Source organism: Schistocerca americana, chromosome 6 (assembly GCF_021461395.2).
Source record: "Schistocerca americana isolate TAMUIC-IGC-003095 chromosome 6, iqSchAmer2.1, whole genome shotgun sequence".
Classification (NCBI taxonomy): Eukaryota; Metazoa; Arthropoda; class Insecta; order Orthoptera; family Acrididae; genus Schistocerca; species Schistocerca americana.
Genome location: NC_060124.1, coordinates 514661192 through 514683362, shown reverse-complemented (window position 1 = coordinate 514683362; position 22171 = coordinate 514661192). Strand labels below are relative to the sequence as shown.

The window sequence follows — 22171 nt, the reverse complement described above, 5'->3', positions numbered from 1 at the left end:
CTGTGGACATTTTTATTTCCAAAGTTGAAAACCCCATTAAAAGGACAAAGATTTACAATTATAAATGAGGTAAAAGAAAATTCGCAGATGGTGCTGCATGCGATCCAGCAAGAGGTGTGCCAAGACTGTTTCTGTAAGTGGAAATAGCATTGGGAGTCATGCATCAATTGTGGAGGAGACTATTTCTAAGGAGACCATGAACAGTAAGTAAAACGTAGGGATAGAAAAATTTTGTGGACATAGTTCCAGAATTTTTTGAACAGATCTCGTATCATGTTGCTGTGAACAATACATCTCAAAAAAGTTCTTGTGCCCAGAGGAAATTGTAGGCCTGATTGGGGGTTCCTTAGTGTGTTCAGTGAGAATTTTACACTTAATGGTTGTTGCAGAGTTTGTTTCATGAAACCAAACACACAGCGAGCACTCTCCACACCAGTGAAAGTGGCCATTTTAACTGTGCACTATGCTGGTATTTCTGGTGGCGGTTGGGGTTGGGTTGTTTTGGGGGAAGAGACCAAACTGCGAGATCATCGACCTCATCGGTTTTAGAGAAGGACGAGGAAGGAAGTCGGTCGTGCCCTTTCAAAGGAACCAACCCGGCGTTTGCCTGGAGCGATTTAGGGAAATCACGGAAAACCTGAATCAGGATGGCTGGACACGGGACCTGGTGGCGGAATAGGGTACTGATGCTCCTCATGAATCAAATTTGAGGTTGTTTGCTACAAAGTGACACATCTACTGATTCTTCTGTAAGTTATCTCAGTAAATTCCTGTGTTGTTCCAAAGTTGTGAACTCCTTTTTTCCTCACCCTGTAAGTGTCTGAAACATATAATGCACAAACTGTACAAATTAAAACAGAGATGCTTACAAGATAACTTGAGGTAACAAGGCACATTACAAAATAGTGGTGGAAACTTAGTCTTTAGCTCACACAGCTCACAGTTCACTGTTCGTGGGATAAATAAGAAAATTGAAATAGTATGTAAAATAAAGGAAAGGCAACCACTCACCTACAGCTAACTGATGTGTAGCATGCAGCAGGAAACTATTTTTACTAGCCCCAAAGTATATTTGCTCTTTCTTTAGTGGATGTTCACACACAACCACACAAACACCCAAATGCACACACCCATGGCTATGGCAAGACTGACTGTTGCTTATTGGTAGCGGTCGCCTGGGGAGATGGAGGAGGAGAGGAGCTAGGGAAGGACGCAGAAGGCAGGGAGGGTGTAATGGGATAATTTGAGGCAAGTTTGTCCATAGATGATGAAACGGCTACACAACAAGAAAGAAGTTCAGAGCTCTGACAGCATAGAAAACGAAGGGGGTGAATGGAAAGGCACAAAGGAGAGGAGGTGGAATTGAAAGGGAGACAGGAAGGGAAGAGAGAAAGGGAGAGGGGTACAGAAGGGGACTGAAGAGGGGAAGGAGAGACAGATGGGGGAGAAAGGAGTGAGAAAGAGAGAGAGAGAGAGAGAGAGAGAACGAATGCCTACATGGGTGGGAGGAGGGGGGAGGAAGAGTAGTGGGAGAAGGCAATACGTGATCTGGATGGAGTGGTGTGGACAGAGGAGAGAAGGAAATATGAAAAGTGAGGCATGGGAAACAGGTTAGTGGAGTTTTAGGCCATGGAGATTGCGATAGCACAGAAAATGCAGATGATACAATTCCCACCTTCATACTTCAGAGAAATTAGTGCTGGAAGGGACTAACCAAATGGCTTGCATAGTGAAGAAGCTGTTGAAGTCATTTGTGTTGTGATGTGCTGCATGTTTGGCACCTCAATGGTCATGTTTGCTGTTTGCCAGAGTTTGGCAGTGGTCATTCATGCAAGTAGACAGTTAGTTACTTGTCATGCACATTGAATGCTCTGCAGTAACTGCACCAATCAAAAGCCTGAATAACCTGAATAACCACCTTTTACAGAATGGACCGCTGCTAGACATGCAGGAAAAAAATTGGTCACGTTCTGGAAGGTATTGACAGGGATGTGGAGCCATTCCAGCTCCAGTGCTGTGGTGCACTGCTGTAGGTTTTTCAGTTGAGAATCCATGGCATGAACAGCCTGATTGATGTTGTCACACAGGTTCTCGATTGGGCTTAAATCTGGGTAGTTTGGTGACCAGGGGAATGTGGCAAACTTATGCTGGTACTCTTTGAACCACATGCATATACTGCAAGCTGTGTAACTTGTTGCTTTGTCCTGCAGGTAGATTACATCAGGCTGAGGAAAAACAAACTGCATGTAGGAGTGAACATTATCTGTAAGGATATGTACGATACATTGTGCCTTCCAGAATGATGATATCACCAAAGGAATGCTACAAAAAATTTCATAGACCATAACACTCCCTCCTCTCGCCTGAAACTTTCTGAGCACTGTTGCAGTGTGTTTGCCATGTGTCTAATGGAATATAAAATGTGATTCATCTGGAATGGCCACATGTTGCCATTCCGTGGACATCCAGTTGCGGTATTGGCATGCAAATTGCAGCCTTTATAGCTGATGAACAGAATCGTTGCATGAACCAGATGCCTTGCTGCAGTGGCCCATACACAGCAACATCCGTTGAATGGTTGTTGAGGAGACACTCTTGGTTCACTTGGGTGGTATTGGCATGCAAATTCCAGCCTTCATCCCTGATGAACAGCATGGGTGCCTGAACTCGGTGCCATGCTGTTACAGAGACCTGTACACAGCAACTTTCTCTGAATGATTGTTGAGAGACACTGTTGATAGCTTCAGGGTTCATTTAGGTGGTCCGTTGCTCAACAGTTGCATGTCTGTTCACCCGTATACATCTCCGCAGCTGTCATTTACCCTTGTTATCTATGGCCCATGGTGCACCACAGTTGCCTTGGTGCTGGTCTTGGATAGTGCCATCTTGCCATGCATGGTATACTTTAGCTACAGCAGCACATGAACTGTTTACAGACTTAGCTATTTCATAAAAGCTTTGGCTGTTGGCCCACAAACCAGTGATCATGCACTTTTGGATGTCAGATAAATCACTCTGCTTCCGCATTACAACAGCGACTGTGCTGTTTACCACATCCCCCAACATGCCTTATATACTCTCCCTGCTAGTGCTGCCACCGGTCATCTGTGAGTGGTTATTGCACATTGAAGTCAAACTCGGACATCACATTAATGTGACTGGTCCTTGTATAACATGACTGCTTTCACTGATGTCCCTGCCTGTTATAGGGTAGGAAATGCCTGTGACTGGACGGCAGTGGGAGGTGGTGAGTGAAGTATGGGACAGGTATTGCATCTGCATCAATGTCAAAGGAATGACCTAAGAGGTGAAGGACTGGGAGCAGGATTAGAATATGGATGGACAAGGATATTCCGTAGGTTGGGTGGTTCCCAGAACACAACTTTGGGTGATGTGGGTAGGGTGTCATCTCAGGGCACAATGAGAGGTAGTTGAAGCACTGATGTAGAATGTGGTTTAGCATTTCAATTGCCGGGTGATATTGGGTGATCAGAGGAGTGCTGGTCAGTGGCTGGTTAACAGAAGTACTGGTTTCAGAGGAGGACGTGGCACGGAAGATGTAGGAAGTTGGCTCGTTGAGTTGAGAAGGACAAGCTGAAGTAGATTTTGGGAGTAGATGTTGATGTTATGAAGGTAAGAGCAAAAGTTTTCCGTATCATGAGTCCAGATAAGGGGTTATATCTATTGACTGGAGAGGAAGGATTCCTCCAGATGGCCCATAAATAAGCTGACATAGGATAGTGTCTCATGAGTACACATAGCAGTATCACAGATCAATGCCATGTTATTGGGGAACAAAGTAAATGGACTAGAAGAGACGACAAATTGTGGAGTAAAATGGGAAAGAAAATATCCACAAGAAATTGCTAAACAAGCAAAATATGTTGACAAGTCATAAAGAAAAAATAAGATTACAGGAGGCATCATCTGTGGATAAAGATTAATAGTGTTTATATTGTTCTTTGATCTACTGACCAAACCGTGCCGATGTTATGTTTGTTGCTTGTTTTACTTTTTGACAGTTCCTTGTTTACTTTCTTTTGTCATGATGTAGTTTTGTAACAACTGAATAAAATCAGTTTATTTGATTACATGAGTATTATTGGATTATTACTACTTGTATTATGGAAGAATCCTATGAGATCATACAAAACAATGAGACATGTGATTGAAAACATGTGCTGGGAATCCAAACCAATTGTTCATGAAAATTGCAAATACTGCTATATATTATTTCAATGGTATCACACAGCATATATTGTATTAAGAATTCTAGGATGTTCTGGATTTACTGCATGAAAGATTACTTCTAGAAATTGTGTATTTATTATACTAAATTTGAAGCATAATTCCGATCAACAGAAAACAGTTATGAGGATTTACAAATACTGATGTTCGAAGTGTGTTAACATAAATGTTTATTTATTATTAAACAAAAAAATTAAGTACGTAAATCAACTGAAATATTGTAAACTACCATTACAAATGCCCATACAACTTACAGTATAAATTAAGAAAAAAAAGCTTGTGAATCTTAACATGAACGAAAGTATGTAAAACTAAAATAAGAACAAATAGTAACAGTCTAAATCACAGTTCCTTTAGTGTTGTTGTTGATGACTGGTTTTGGTTATCACAACCATCATAAGGCCAAAATTAATTTACTCAGACCACATGAGGAGCCGGTGTTCAGAACAGTTGTGTACTACCAAAAGGTAGCCATCACCAACTCAAATCAATTTTGGTAAGATGATGGTTATGAATAACTAAAACCAGCCAGCACCAATAAAATTAAAGGTATTGTGATTTAGATTGTTACTAATGTTCTACTAAAAAATGAAAGTCGCTGGAAATCAACATGTTGCCAATAAAACTGAAATACTTTTCAAATTGAATTACATAATAAAAGATAATCCATACTCTATTATGTCAATAAAGAATGAGTATAGCTCCTTTCCATGGCATCGTCATGCATTAGCTTCAGTCTGCTAGATGATTAAATTCTAAATGTTACATTTCTAGAGATAAAGACAGCACCACATGGTACAGTGTAGGGGCAGAATGTAGAAATCAAGATGGGTGTGTGTCTGTGGAAAGAAGGGGTGGAGTGGATGAGAGAGAGAATGACAGTAGTAGTTAGTAGTTCCTTCTCCATCAGTGAGGTTGGGGTATAATACACATATGGTTGCAGGATAGAGGAGACCATAAAAAATTACCTTTAGATGTGTAGAAGATACATAGTATAAGAGAGTGTCCAAGTAGGTCTTGGAAGATACATTCATAGGCATCCAAATAAAGTGGATTCAGATTGAAGTAAAATGATGGTGAGAAAGCAGAGGGAGGTTAGAAATGAGCTAAGGAAGAGGTAGGCAGAAAGTAGGGACAAACGGAGGGCAAGGCCAAGCGATTTGTAGGATTGATGGTTTCCATCTATGCAACTATTGTAAAGCAGTCGTAAAGTTGACTGTGGTGAGCTGAGCAATGCTCTCTGAAGCCTGATGGTCAAGTTTGTTTTTGACCAAATTTAAAAGTTGCGCTTTCAGTGGCTGGTCTTTACACTTGCATAAAAAAACCATACGATGGCTGCAGAAACATTGATATACAAAATGGTTGGTATAGCAGGTTGCCTCTAATAGAAAAAGGAATACTAGTGGCAGGATTTGAATAAACACACTGGCAAGTCTTGAAACTAGCAATTTCACAATTTCACATAGATATGATTGATGTCGCAAGGACTTGGAGACAAAGTGCCATAAGGATGTATCAGTACATTTAGTAAGTTGGGTAGGCAGTACAATATCATTTTGGAAAGAACAGAAAGAATTTTGGTGAGAACATTCCTCATTTCAGAAGATGGTAAAATATAGTCAAAGCACTGGCAAAGGATATAGTTTGGCTGTAGCATTCCAAGGTAGTATTTTTTTTAAATATGCCGAGAATCACCAACACCTACATAATGTTAGGTATGTAGATTGTTTCCTCACACATGCAAGTTTAGATTTCTTCCAAAACCAAGTTGCCATTTTTAAATACTAAATTAAAGTTGCTGAATATTTAATACTGTGAAGTTTCTCCACAAATGTGTGTGTACAACAATTACCATTGCAGCATGCTAATTGATAATTCTTATTAAATAATAATCTTAGAAGTGTCTAAATCATAATAATAAAATAATAATTACCATTTTGCAGCTTGAGTATGACTTCAATTCAAATAGCTTGGCTGTAACCGTAATCCAGGCAGAGGATCTACCTGCACTTGACATGGGAGGAACATCAGATCCCTATGTGAAAGTCTATCTACTACCTGATAAAAAAAAGAAGTTTGAAACAAAAGTGCATCGGAAAACACTGAGTCCTGTCTTCAATGAAACATTCACATTTAAGGTTTGTCTCGTGATTGTACATAGAGATAACTATTTTAGTATTGAATGACTTTCCAGTACACTTTAAGTGTCACCAGAGACAAAAATTTGAATGAAATAAACTATGCTGTTGTGCTATTGTCAGCAATGAGTGTGGTAGTACTTGTCATTTACATTGCTTGCATATCAGCTGGTGTATTCAAATCTTGGCAGTATCCACAACACTATATTTTCCTACTGGCGGCCTATTTTAACAAGATAATAATAAGTTGTCTCTTCCTCTATGAATAGATGATGAATGCAGCTAGCCTCTAACTTTGTGCAATGTCTTGTCTGTATAGACGTGTATCTGTTGTCTTTAAGACCCTTTCACCTTCACACATAAATCTATACAGTAATGTAAGGGCCTCCCGTGTCTTGCCTGATCCGTGATACGACAGGCGAAAAGTTATACTAATGGAGGATTATTAATATTATCTCTATTTTCATTCGCTCTCTCTCTTTCTCTCCTTTATCTATGTACAGTTTTTATTATAATATTTCATTACGTGAAATCAGCCAAATAGGATCTTTGGTGGAGTCCTTCGTCTTGGTAATCAGCGGCTGGCTTTCTGCAAAAGATCTTTACATTTATTATTACTGTTAAACACTGTATTCAATCGGGAGAATCAATCGTGTGGACAATTTGTTCCTTTTACGAAAGATTGCGAATTCCAGATGTGTACGAAGCCTTTTTGGACGATTTAACACAGACTCAGTGACTGCAGGCTCTCTTCGACACAGCTGAAACTTCCCCACTAATTACAGGGCCAACGTGATCATCAAATGGTTCAGAAAAAAACTCATTCGTTCATTCACTCCGGAACAAAAAGTCACAAACCTTATTTATGAAGGAAATTGTGTATTAAATCCATCTCCATTACATGTCCAGATCTCCGGTGATTCCACGTCTTAATTATTTTCCGTTTACACTCTCTTTCTATTCAAACAAACCGCTAGTGGCACACAAGTTAATTCGCTCGATTTAGCGAGAAGAAAATCAGAATATGTATCTCTCAGAAATACGTCAATCCCTCAATCCCTACTCCAGAAGCTGTCCTAGTTACCACTCTAACAACCATGGAGAATGCATATGTGCATCTCTGTTATTTCAAAGAATAAACGTGCTAGAAAATACTTTGGCGTCGTCTAGCTGTTGCCGCATATGTTACGAGAAAATCAGATCAGATACTTTTCCAAAGTGAATGAATGTGGATGGTTTGATTGACAGTGATTAATTTGTGCATGGTAGAGGGTATTTTCTGTGGGGACGTTACAATGCCCCTTGCAGCAAGCAAAGTTTGTGAGCCTAATTTTGATTTACCGAACACACTTCGCGAATTATCTATTAGTGTGGGTAACACGGAAGTGATGAGTGTCAGTCCTCCGACTGAAAAAGATTAATTATGGTTAAGACAGATGAAGAAAATAAACATTGGAAACAGAAGAAATGAAGAGACAGGTACCGCGGCTGTATTGCTTTTACGTGCATCAAGGTGTTATGTTTGCTGTGCACAACCAAGGAAGATGATCTTTCATGAGACTGTTATCAGGGTCTAACCATTTGGGAACTTTCTTAAGCAGGGAAACCTTGGAAAACCTCTTAAGCCTAGACCCCCAGCCTACGGTACATAGAAGATAGGAAAGCCTGCAGAAGAGAAAAAATAATTTTGAAATTGATCTCTAAAGGAAAGATAGGGATCGATTTATATAACGATTTGGAGAAGAGTGATTTGTGCCTCTAGCAAAAAAAAAAATTACAATAAATAACTCGAGTTTCTTTTTTTACAATCTTGTTCCCAGGACAATATCTTGCGATGCTGAAACTCCCCCGGATCTTGCATGTCCCCGACGTCCACATTTGTAGTCGGGCTTCTACGCGGCCCACAATGGGAAGAGTAGAAGGAACAGGGATACCAGATTTCACATGCAACATTCATTCCAAAAGAATTAGCAATGACCGAAAGGGAAACTCCTCCTGTAAAAGAACTGGTTAGGTTCCACCGTCCAAGATTCTCCTTTTTGAAAACAAAATCCCTATGGCTTCATGCATCCTTTTTCTTACGATGTACTGCAAGGAATTTAGCCATTGACTTAAAGTTTCCATTTATCCATTGACTAATGCTGTTGCCGAAAACATCATAATAATTACTCTAGTTTGAATTTTCTTTTGGACTTCGCATCACCATTTGTGCTTGTAAGTCCAAAAATTCTGACACATTTTCTGTCAATGATTTGTTCTTCGTAATTTAAAGGATTCATGCAACTTGCAGTAGATTTTGGATTCAAATCATTGAATAATGGAAAGTGTGGTTCATTTTATACAAAGACATAATCCATCATTTCCTTGAAAAATCATATCATTTATCTATACTCATAAAAATTTTATCCTAAATACATATATTTCTCCGCTTGATTGCTGTAATGTAAAAGTTATTAGTAGTGAGGAATGTGGATTCTCTTCTTTCATTTATTCTCTGATTCATCCGGCATTCATATATGCACATATATGGAAATGTATTTTCAAACAAAATTCCAAAGTGAACAAGACCCATTAAATAACTACTAATTCTATGAATCTTAGTTTCTTTTGACATTCAACAGTAAATCAAGAACTCTTAACATCTAATTATGACACTTTTTTGAAGTTCACATCAATCAGTTTCCCCTCGCGTTTGATGCGAGTCTCTTAAAAAGCATATCTGTGTCGTCTATATCGATTCTAACTCTCGCGCCGGCGTCAATTGTTTTGCGTGGGAAATTATCCTTGCTGCGTTAACCGTCACTCATGATTCACTGCCTAAACGCATCATTTCACACGTTTACACATCTAAGCGTGCACTTGAAATTATATATGAACATTCACTGGGAACCTCTTTTGATTATGCAGCGTCATTTTCGGAAAACATTTCTTTCTTCTTGAAGGTCATTCAGATCCTTTATAAATCTTGATGACATTAGCAATGCTAAAGTTCCATATTTACCCAAACACAGGTGAAGCCTATCTCCACTGTCTTCTTTGCAGCACTCGATAGTAATAGTTAGTCACTATTTCTACAATCTGTGTCACTGATTAATTATTTCAGTTAAAAGTTTTCTAACACTAAACACACACAGTTTATTTTTATGTTTTTTCGAGCGTTCATCTCTGTCACTCGCAACACCATTCCTCCCTATCTTCTAATCTTCATTAAATTTTTTCAAGTCGTTATGGGAAAATAACCCTTTAATTTTGTTAGATCCCGGGTATGCTAACAGATAAGCCCCAGGGTTCGGAATTTGTAGAATTATGTATGGGCCAGTATATAATAACTCCCATTTCTTTATACTCTTCTTTATTAAGGATGATTTGGTATGTCTTTTGACTAGTACCTTCTCTCCGACGTGGAACGCCTGTACGCTTTTTATTAATTTGTCATATTGTTGTTTTCTCTGATCAGCCTTTTGTGTCATATTTATGATGGCTTGCCTTATTTTTTCTTCCCAAGGCATCTCAGTTTCCTGAGTTTTGGGCATATGTTCAGTCCAGAAGTTTTCTTCTTTTGCCTCAAACATCAATTCATGAGGTGTATATCCAGTGGAGGAGTGGGGCATGTTGTTGTATATCTGCTCAAATTCTTGCACATAATTTGCCCACGCAGTCTGCTTATTATGGCAATAGGTCCTCATAAATCGATTGAACTCTCTAAAAATTCTCTCAACCAAATTGCCTTGTGGGTGGTAAAATGATGTTAGTATGTGTTTCACACCGACTTGAGACAAAGCCTGTTTCAATCGGAGTCCCGTGAATATCTTAGCATTGTCTGTCATTATCGCCTTAGGTATACCAACATGTGGAAGATAATCCCTTGTCAATCTTAATACAATTACTTGGGCTGTAGCCGCCTTTATCGGGTATAGCTTTACGTATTTCGTACACACATCGAGAAATGCCAACACGTATCTAACACCTCCTCTTGAAGTAGGTAACGGTCCACACAGATTGCACGAAATTAATTCTTTTGGTTCTCGGATTAATATAGAGCATAATGGGTGCTTACTCCCTTTTGAATCCGGCTTTGCTTTTTGACAGATTATGCATTTCTTCAAGACCTCATGCACTCTGCGCTTTATGCTGGGAAAATAACAGTACACACTTATCTTGTTTGCACATTTTGTCGCACCGAAATGTCCCCAGGTTAAATGGGTAAACCATACGAGTTTCTCTATTTGCGCCTCAGGTATACAAACACACCAACGGATTTTGTTTAGCCTTCCACAGCGGAAAAATAATACGCCAATTACCAGCTTGTAATAATTTGCCATCTGATCCGAAGGTTGCTGTTGTAACCTTTGAATGACACTTCCCCATTGAGCATCTCTTTTCTGTAACTGTGCCATATGTGCACACAAATTGACGTAGTACATCTTATATGGATTTTCCTGCAGCAGCAATACAGGGAATTCTGAGTTATTATTTACTTCAATATCTTTGGTCAAACCCTGTGGTGACCTTGATAGAGCGTCAGCAATAATGTTTTGCTGTCCTGAGACATGCACGATCTTAAATTGGTATTGTTGCAGAGCGAGAGTCAATCTAGCCAGTCTGGGGTGTAACAGTTTACACGTTTGTAAAAACATTAATGATTGATGATCGCAATATACGATAGTCTTTGACCCATATAGATAATAATGAAATTTTTTAAATCCCCAGATGACCGCAAGAGCCTCTAATTCTGTCGTCGTGTAAGTTCGTTCACAGTTGGACAAAACACGACTAGCAAACGCAATAGGACAGAAGGTGAGTTTTCCATTTATCTTGCGTACTTGGAAAAGGCACGCTCCAATACCCACATTCGAAGAATCTGTTGACAAGTAAAATTCTTCTTGCATGTCCGGATGGTACAAAAGCGGTGCATTTACTAATTGCTTCTTTATCTCTTCGAATGCTTCTTGACACTCTAATGTCCAGAGCCAGGGCACATCCTTCTTCAACAGATTATTTACAGCTGCTGCGCTCATCGCCTGATTTGTTATGAATCTTCTAAAAAACGAGGCAAGGCCCATAAACCCTTTTAATTGCCTCCTATTCCTGGGTGTTGGAAACTTACTAATCGCAATTAGCTTCTCCGTGGTTGGTAAAATTGCATTTGTGTCAATTATATGCCCCAGGAACTTGATTCTGTTTACTGCAAAATGGGATTTCTGTAGGTTAGCAGTTATTCCCATGGTTTTGAACACATCCAACACTCGGTTCGGTAAGGTAATATGCTCCTCCCAAGTTTTCGATGCAATAAGCAAATCATCAACAAACACTGTTATCCTGCTTCTGAGTTCTGGGCCTAGTGCATAATCTAGAGCTGCTATAAAGATTCTGGCACTAATGTTGAGCCCGAAAGGAACTACAGTAAATTGGTAACTTCTTCCGGAATAAATGAAAGCCGTATACTTCCTTGATGACTCATCCAGCTTGACTTGCCAATAAGAGCTCCGCAAATCAATGCTCGTCAAATATTGAATATCCTGGAACCGTTGTATAAGTTCGTCTATGTTTTCTGGATGTGTTCTCACTGGAATTATGATTTTACTTATTTCTCTGGCATCGAGTACCAGTCTAACAGTCCCATTTGCTTTTAGCACGACTAACAGTGGGGAGCAGTATGGGCTTGTAGAGGGTTCGATCAAACCACTTTTCAACATGCGATCTATTTCCTTTTGAACTTGAGCCTTTAACCTCCAGGGAACAGGATAGAAAGTTCTACAATACGTTTCGTGCGGCTTAACGTAGAGATGGCATATGTATCCCTTAATAACTCCTGGCCTTTCATCAAAAACGTTTTCATACGTTAATAATAATTCATTGAGCTGCTTCTTCTGATCTTCGATAATGCAGTCGGATTCATTTAACTTTTCAAACACTAATTGACCGAAATCTTCTTTGACTTGGAACTCATTAATTACATGCTCTTTCGAATTTTGGGCCGTCCTGATTACTTGCACACTGATCCCACAATTATATTTTCTCGTAAGGCTTTTTTTTTCTCAACAACTCCAACTCAATTTCTCGTTTATTAACATTCAACCAAATTTTTCCTGTTTTAAAATCTATTCTGCATCTGTATTGACGTAGGCTGTCGACTCCGATAATGCAATCTACCACCAAATTTTTCACAACCAGGAATGTGCTTACTATTGCTACATTTCCGAATTCCACACCAAGTAGTGACTGCACCTTTACATTAGCCGATCGAGCCCCAACAGCGCCTATTATTCTGCAATTTTGAACTGGAAAAATTGGTACTCGTCTTATATTTCTGATCCTGTTGAATAGTGCCTCCGAAATAACATTTGTGGTTGCAGCTGTGTCTAAAACCGCCACTATAGGTACGGTCTCCATAATGACTTGCACTTCGGCTACTGCCACCTGTTCCTTATCCTCATCTTGTGATTCTAAGTCCTCGGTCAGTTCATCTGCCAGTAATCATCCATCATTATACGTTAACATGGGTACACATATCCTGTTGCCCCTCAACCAATTGTTGACCGCTCCTCCGGGGCACGAGTGGGTTGTTGGATTTTGATTTGTCTGCTGGTTGACATCATCCGTCACTTCGGTAATTACCGGTTGATTCGAAGATGTCTGTCCCCACTGATGTTGGCTATTTGAATTCATTTCTCCCGGTTGATTCCACTTCCTATTATCGTTATTATTCCAGGCTTGGGGTCTGAAATTTCTTTCGTTCCCCCACACGGGATTGTATCTTTTCCCGTTCCTGTTGTTCCTTGAATAGCCCCTCGCAAGACCATTGCCGGGATTACTATTGAGATTTTGAGGGGTTTCTCCATTACTTAACGATCTCTGTTCATTCCTTCTAAGTGTCGATTGATCGCCATTGGCATAACACATACTTCCACCTTGCCTACCGTTTGGTGGAGGTTCTATCTCCCTATATTGGAATCTGTTATTACGGGCTTTCTGGTTGTTCTCTTCGATAATATCTATATGGTCTAACGTCGTGAGGAACGACTCCAAGTCTTTGTCATTGCCGTAAATCAATTGATTCCGGATGCTAGTTGGTAGTCTTGCCTTAAGTATGTTTATTATGTCTGGCAAAGGCATAGGTCTGTCCCAGTATCTCGTTTTATTTATATATTTTTCGAAATACTTTCTTAGGCTTCCTTTCGAAAAGGAGAAAGGCTCTGGGTAGAGCAACTCCTGCCTTAGATGTTCCTGTACCCCTTCTGACCAGAACTTTGCTAAAAACGCCTTCTCAAAATCGTCATATGTCGAGCAAACAGAAGTCATGTCCGAGGCCCAGATCGCCCCCGAACCTTGTATATATCCTGTAACAAAACTGATCTTCTGCCAATCTGACCAATTTCTGGGTAACACGCCTCTGAAACTTCGAATAAAAACAATTGGATGGACCCCCCTTTTGTCAGGGTTAAAAATCTGGAATTGCCGATGCTTTATCATTTTTTCTTCGGCATGGCAAAGGCTTTCGTAATCTCCGTTAGATAAGAATTCATGCGAACAGCCCGCTTGTGGCAATTTAATGTTTGAATTACTTACACAAGTCGGTATTGTGTGCGAATGGGCAGTAACTGGCTCTATAGTCGCTGCCAACTTCTGCTGCTGCCCTGTATTCATTTGTTCTGAGCTTTGTTGTGAAGCGTGCATCGACTCTTCTATCGTTTGTTTCCAATGCTCCAAATCAGCACCTAACTGGTGTCGCACCTCCTCAAGTCCTTTCGCAAACAAATTCTCTTCCTGTTTGCCAGATAAACTCTGGAATGCTGCCTTAACATTATGCTCAACGTTTTCACACATTAGCCTTTTGTTTTCTAATGTGATTTTGGATAATTTACCCGTTAATACGTTAATTTGGTGGTCTATAACGTCTTGACGCTCTGTCAGATGTCCAACGCTTTCCTTTAGGTTAGCCTGTGTACGTGCCAATTCAGGAAGTTGCGCAATTGCACATGACATGGCGTCTTGCTTTTGTATTAATTGCAGAACCATTTCCACCTGTTCCCGTACAGTATCTATCTTAATAGCCACATACTCCTTCATTTCGACACATACACGGTGAGTAGATTCCTCACATTGTACTTTCACCAATTCTATTTGTGCAGTTAATTTTCGTTCCGTCTCTTCGGCCTGATCTTTGAGTTCCTTGGTCTTCGCCTCTATCCGCTGCTCTAATTCGGAAAGACTGTCTTGTAACTGCTGCTTAATCTCAGTCTGGACTAATTTCATTTCTTCTTGAGTTTGAGTGATTGTCACTAATTGTGCTTTAATATCGGTTTTCAGATTTTCCTGCCCTTCAGTAACTGCGGCTAATTTCGTATTCAAATCATTTTGCCCTTCAGTAACTGAGGCCAATTTCGCGTTAATGTCGATTTTCAGATTTTCCTGCCCTTCAGTAACTGAGGCTAATTTTGTATTCAACTCATTTTGCCCTTCAGTAACTGAGGCCAATTTCGCGTTAATGTTGGTTTTCAGATTTTCCTGCCCTTCAGTAACTGAGGCTAATTTCATATTCAAATCATTTTGCCCTTCAGTAACTGAGGCTAATTTCGCGTTAATATTGGTTTTCAAAGTATTCATGCTCTCGGTTATCATCTGCATCTGTCTCATGATAATTACCAATGGATCTAATCCCTGCTGTGTACTTGCTGTTACACCTCCAGCCGTGTCTACAGGGCATTCTATTGCGCTATCTGTAGCCATCGGTCCTACAACATTTCTTACTACGTCATTATTATCAGTGCTAACAGCTGAAGGCTGTTGCGTGCTGCTTTGCTCTGCTTGACTCATCCTAAACGTTGCCCTAGTTAAAACCATATAAATGTTCTACTGTTACTATATATATAACTCCCTTCTACTGTCACTATATGTAATTCCGTTCACACAAGAGTACTTCTGTGTCTACCTTCTTAATGTACATATACAGATAAATGCAACTGGGACAGGTCAATGAAAATAGATCCATCATGAACAGAGTTAATCAATGTTCAAAAATCAAATAACTTTAAACAAAAAAGCATATACTTCAACTATACTACCAAGCTATAATAATAAAAATATAGATCTGGCCTTTTCTCTGCGCCCAGCGTGCTGTCTTTCGGCTTTATTTGTAGATCCAATTATATCACCTGCGAGTCTTTCCTCTCTTTTCCAAGCATCAGTTAGGTTAGCTCGTTGTAGTTGACATGAAACAGAGAACAAAATTATTTTAGCAACGTCCAAAAACGTGTCCTGTCACGGATTGGCCATTTTAACAAGATAATAATAAGTTGTCTCTTCCGCTATGAATAGATGATGAATGCAGCTAGCCACTAACTTTGTGTAATGTCTTGTCTGTGTAGACATGTATCTGTTGTCTTTAAGACCCTTTCACCTTCACACATAAATCTATACAGTAATGTAAGGGCCTCCCGTGTCTTGCCTGATCCGTGATACGACAGGCGAAAAGTTATACTAATGGAGGATTATTAATATTATCTCTATTTTCATTCGCTCTCTCTCTTTCTCTCCTTTGTCTATGTACAGTTTTTATTATAATATTTCATTACGTGAAATCAGCCAAATAGGACCTTTGGTGGAGTCCTTCATCTTGGTAATCAGCGGCTGGCTTGCTGTAAAAGATCTTTACATTTATTATTACTGTTAAACACTGTATTCAGTCGGGAGAATCAATCGTGTGGACAATTTGTTCCTTTTACGAAAGATTGCGAATTCCAGATGTGCACGAAGCCTTTTTGGACGATTTAACACAGACTCAGTGATTGCAGGCTCTCTTCGACACAGCTGAAACTTCCCCACTAATTACAGGGCCAACGTGATCATCAAATGGTTCAGAAAAAAACTCATTCGTTCATTCACTCCGGAACAAAAAGTCACAAACCTTATTTATGAAGGAAATTGTGTATTAAATCCATCTCCATTACATGTCCAGATCTCCGGTGATTCCACGTCTTAATTATTTTCCGTTTACACTCTCTTTCTATTCAAACAAACCGCTAGTGGCACACAAGTTAATTCGCTCGATTTAGCGAGTAGAAAATCAGAATATGTATCTCTCAGAAATACGTCAATCCCTCAATCCCTGCTCCAGAAGCTGTCCTAGTTACCACTCTAACAACCACTCTGTTATTTCAAAGAATAAACACGCTAGAAAATACTTTGGCATCGTCTAGCTGTCGCCGCATATGTTACGAGAAAATCAGATCAGATACTTTTCCAAAGTGAATGAATGTGGATGGTTTGATTGACAATGATTAATTTGTGTGTGGTAGAGGGTATTTTCTGTGGGGACGTTACACTATGTCAGTAGATTGTAGCAGATGGAAGGAAACAGTAAATGTGTTACAAATAGACACCTTGCACAACTTATATTTATTTTGAAGTGCATTATGTGATAAGAATGAAAAGAAAGACATTTATTTTAGAGATTAGAAAGTTGAAGTGGGTGATCATAAAATTAACCAATTCCAAAACCTCCTTAAGGTAGCCAGCTTAAACTCCAATTTAAAAAGTGCATAGAATGCTGGCTTTGACAGCCATTATTTTCACTGTAGGCGATTTTTGTTTCATGGGCATTAGGCCATGGTCCAAGGCATAATTATCTGCCGAATATTTTGTCTTCCAATACTGAAGACATCAGCAGAGGCTTTAAAGCTTTTAAAGCAGTTACAGTCTCAAACAAGCTCAGCATATTGAGCTCGTTTATGTGTATCCACACAGTGGTCAGTTCATTACGTCATCAAACTGCCTAAGATCGGAGTGTTTTATTGAGATTGTAGTGGGGAAGATTTGTCAGCATTTGTTTTATTTTGTGCTAAGGTCAAGAAATTGTCTGATTACAGTTCTATGCTGTTAAAGTTGTTTTCATGCTCCTGTATTTCTATGCCCCCTCTGTAAATCCTAAGAAAGTGTAGCCAGCAGGAATGTATAAAAACCCTTGTATTTGTGGTCTTGTGTACGTATGAACTACAAAAAGAAGCATTAACACATGCCTTAAGAACACAAGATCAATTGTCATGTGTGCAGTACAGATAAATCAGCAGTAGCAGAACATGCACTGGGACAGGGAACCACCAAATTCACTTCTCTGGTACTGTAGTTTTATCATGATCTAATCATTACTATTCTAGGATTTACAGAGGGGCCATAGAAATTCAGGTAATGTATGACACAAAATGTTAAAGTATATGAACAATTTTCTAGCATTTTGTATGTACAAATGACAGTGGCTTCATACAGTGGTTATAACATACTTGCGTCATTTTCATGTGAATAATGAAACAATTTCATAGCATGTATGAAGTTATAATTAATCTGTAGTATTTAAATTTATAATGTTATGAAATTATTTCATTAATAACATGATAAGGATATGATTTCATAGCATAACATGTATGTTATAATTAATGAAATAATTTTACAGTATTTACATTTTTAATGTTATACTATGAAATTATTTCATCAACCATATGAGAACAACTCAGGTTTGTTATAACAATTGTAATGAACCAATGTGATCTGTACTTGCAGGATTCTAGAAAACTGTTTATATACATCAGTATTTTGTATTATACATGTTGACTAATAGTGTACTTTTAACAGAAGTAATGATTTGAATATCAAAAAGTGCACATGAAATTAGACATTATCAATCCAAATGTAAATGCAGCTACACAAAAAATTAAAGAAATAGTAAGATTAAATAAAACTGTCAGTCCTTCTGCCATTGTACTGTTGGCATTCCATTTTCACTTCTATACATATGTCAACGATTCTCCAAGCAAGATAATATGTTGCCTCCATCCTACCAAGGAATCTCATATATTGTCACAAATTTGATTTGATACCATCTGACTTTCGGAAAAGCATCATCCACACAATTCTGAAGACGGCAAGAGCTGACAAGTGCAAGAATTATCGCACAATCAGCTTAACAGCTCATGCATTGAAGCTGCTTACAAGAATAATATACAGAAGAATGGAAAAGAAAATTGAGAATGCGCTAGATGACGATCAGTTTGGCTTTAGGAAAAGTAAAGGGACGAGAGAGGCAATTCTGACGTTACGGCTAATAATGGAAGCAAGACTAAAGAAAAATCAGGACACTTTCATAGGCTTTGTCGACCTGGAAAAAGCGTTTGACAATATAAAATGGTGCAAGCTGTTCGAGATTCTGAAAAAAGTAGGGGTAAGTTATAGGGAGAGATGGGTCATACACAATATGTACAACAACCAAGAGGGAATAATAAGAGTGGACGATCAAGAAGGAATGCTCGTATTAAGAAGGGTGTAAGACAAGGCTGTAGCCTTTCACCCCTACTCTTCAATCTGTACATCGAGGAAGCAATGATGGAAATAAAAGAAAGGTTCAGGAGTGGAATTAAAGTACAAGGTGAAAGGATATCAATGACACGATTCGCTGATGACATTGCTATCCTGAGTGAAAGTGAAGAAGAATTAAATGATCTGCTGAACGGAATGAACAGTCTAATGAGTACACAGTATGGTTTGAGAGTAAATCGGAGAAAGACGAAGCTAATGAGAAGTAGCAGAAATGAGAACAGCAAGAAACTTAACATCAGGATTGATGGTCACGAAGTCAATGAAGTTAAGGAATTCTGCTACCTAGGCAGTAAAATAACCAATGACGGACGGAGCAAGGAGGACATCAAAAGCAGACTCGCTATGGCAAAAAAGGTATTTCTGGCCAAGAGAAGTCTATTAATATCAAATACCGGCCTTAATTTGAGGAAGAAATTTCTGAGGATGTACGTCTGGAGTACAGCATTGTATGGTAGTGAAACATGGACTGTGGGAAAACCGGAACAGAAGAGAATCGAAGCATTTGAGATGTGGTGCTATAGACGAATGTTGAAAATTAGGTGGACTGATAAGGTAAGGAATGAGAAGGTTCTATGCAGAATCGGAGAGGAAAGGAATATGTGGAAAACACTGATAAGGAGAAGGGACAGGATGATAGGACATCTGCTAAGACATGAGGGAATGACTTCCATGGTACTAGAGGGAGCTGTAGAGGGCAAAAACTGTAGAGGAAGATGGAGATTGGAATACGTCAAGCAAATAATTGAGGACGTAGGTTGCAAGTGCTACTCTGAGGTGAAGAGGTTAGCACAGGAAAGGAATTCGTGGCGGCCCGCATCAAACCAGTCAGTAGACTGATGACCAAAAAAAAAACCCAATGTGACCATACTTTCATCAATGAATGATGGTGTGTTACTGAGTCAAATGCTTTTTGCTACTTGAGAAATACTGTATTCACCTGATTGTCTAGATCCATGGCTTTCAGGATGTAATGTGAGAAAAGTACAAACCGGATTTCAGATTAACAAAGTTTTCAGAATTCATACTGCTTGTTGTAGAGATCATTCTTTGGAATGTACTTCATTATCTCTAAGCTCGGAATGTGTTTCAAGATTCTATGACAGATGGATGTCAGTGACATGGACAATAGTTTGTGGATCATTTCTGCTACCCATCTTGTATTGGGTATGACATGATTCCTTCTTATAATTAGGCTCGTGTTTTTCTTTGAGTGGTCTCCAGTGTATGATGGATGTGAGAGCGACAAACTTAGCATTTTATTCAGTGTATCTCTATCTGTCCCTAAGCTTTGTTTTACACTTATTGTGCCGTAGTCACTGTTCCGTTAGAAGTTTCTTTACAAGTAATGTATATCATAGAGCGTGTCTCCTATTATGAATTGTTCTATTAGGTACATATCTATCCAGTTCTTGGTCAACTATTCTCCATATGCTAATGGAAAAATTGTCATCACCATGAGAATTACAAATTTTTAACACCACAATAATTTTTAATTGCCTTAGACACTGTAGTTTAGAAACTGAGCAGTCTTCATTAGACAGCACACATCACTTCTCCCAGTCATAAACACATAAAATTAAAATAGAAGTTTTTATATTTGCTGTATGTTGAGAACATGAACTTTGGATAGAGTAATTAAACTCTGGACACTTCCAGGCCAGTGGGCATGCTGAAGAGGGTGAAAGTGGACTACTCCCAGCATGACATTTTTCATGCCATTTCAAGCCGTTATGCTGTTATTTTTTTAATGCTAGTCCATGTTAATTGCTTCTTTTAATGCTCCCACCAAAGCATAGCTTTGACCCTGCTTTATGAAATTACAGGAAATGTTAAGGAAATTACTAAACTGTTTCCAAAAACTCCCTGTATTTAAATTATGTTTAGGTGTTTTAATTAATCAGACAGTTTCACATCCACTCATAAGATTGTGTTTCTACGCAGATAATTTGCATACTGACATGTACTGCATTTGGTGCAATTAATGATATAAATATAATAAAAAGAAACATTCCACATGGGAAAAACATATTAAAAAAAGATGCTGTGACTTACCAAACAAGAAAGCGCTGGTAGATAGACACAAAAACGCACAAACACACACGCAAATTTCAAGCTTTCGCAACCCACAGTTGCTTCATCAGGAAAGAGGGAAGGAGTGGGAAAGATGAAAGGATGCGGGTTTTACGGGAGAGGGTAAGGAGTCATTCCAATCCCGGGAGTGGAAAGACTTACCTTAGGGGGAAAAAGGGACAGGTATACACTCACACACATGCACATATCCATCCACACATATACAGACACAAGCAGACATATGTAAAGGCAAAGGCCCAAACTCTTTGCCATTTTTTCTTTAGTCTGTCACTCAAACTCTGTGATAAGTTTACATAATACTCACCATTGATTGCTTGTCTTCCTGAAAATAATCAATGAAAGTTATCCCATGTGCATCCAAAAAACTGCCACCATGACCTTGTCTGGAGATGGATCTGTCTTCACCTCCTTTGGAGCTGATTCTCCCCTGTCAGTCCGCTATTTTGACTGTTACTTCATCTCACATGCAAAGTTTCATCTATGGATATGCATCAAAGCAAAAACTCAGTTTTAATGGAGCAAAACTTGCCAAACATTCAACTGGAACCCTCACATTGCTGCTGTTGTTCTCCTGCAAGTAAATTTGGGACCCATCTTGCACACAGCTCTCTCATGTCCAAATTTTCAAACAGTAAGTGGTGTACAACACTTTTTGAAATCTCTATGATGTCTGCCACCTCACACACTTCCAGGCGACAGCCATCCAGTACCATTTTTTGGATTTTTCTCACAATTTCTGGCATGGTCACATCATTTGGTTGACCACTGAGATGTTCATATAGGCGGGTCATATGACCTTGCTTAAAGTTTGCCATCCAACATTTTACTATTGTAAATGAAGGAGCAGACTGCCCCAGAGTATAATCTGGTTCAGTTTGTGGCTAAGACCTTTCAAATGAAAGTACTTTATCACACAACAGTGATTAGTTTTATATATTTTTCTTATTCACTGAGAGCTCTCACACATACTAAACAACACAGCCTTTTCAAACTTCAAACTTGATTTTATAATGTTGGTACTTTCTACCATAGAATTTGTTTGAAGCAACAACTGTTTTCTATACGTCAGGTCTAGTACCTGCTGGGATAGTCCTTATATCCAGGGTGTCCAAAAAATGTAGAATACTTTCAGAGGTGGTAGTACTCATCAAAACAAGAAAAATAAATCCAATAAATATGGGTCCGGAAACAGCTTTCTGAGATAAACAAGTGTTTATAGGAAGGACACGTGTCGCTTGCTTGAGGATATTAGCATAGTTGTTGAATCGGTGCCCTGTCAAATGTGTCAGCAGGCTATTATGATGTCTTACTCACAGTTCTCTACC

At 39.0% G+C, this 22171-nt stretch overlaps 1 protein-coding gene across 4 annotated transcripts in view; it reads left to right on the top strand.

Moving 5' to 3' along the window:
• The window catches only part of LOC124619553 (synaptotagmin 1-like), a 473464-nt gene that overhangs the window by 353176 nt on the left and 98117 nt on the right, over nucleotides 1-22171 (top strand). For all 4 annotated transcript variants that reach the window (XM_047146029.1, XM_047146031.1, XM_047146030.1 and 1 more), the window contains exon 6: nucleotides 6192-6386. In XM_047146029.1, coding sequence (XP_047001985.1) covers nucleotides 6192-6386 — 195 coding nt within the window. The remainder of the gene's footprint in view (nucleotides 1-6191; nucleotides 6387-22171) is intronic.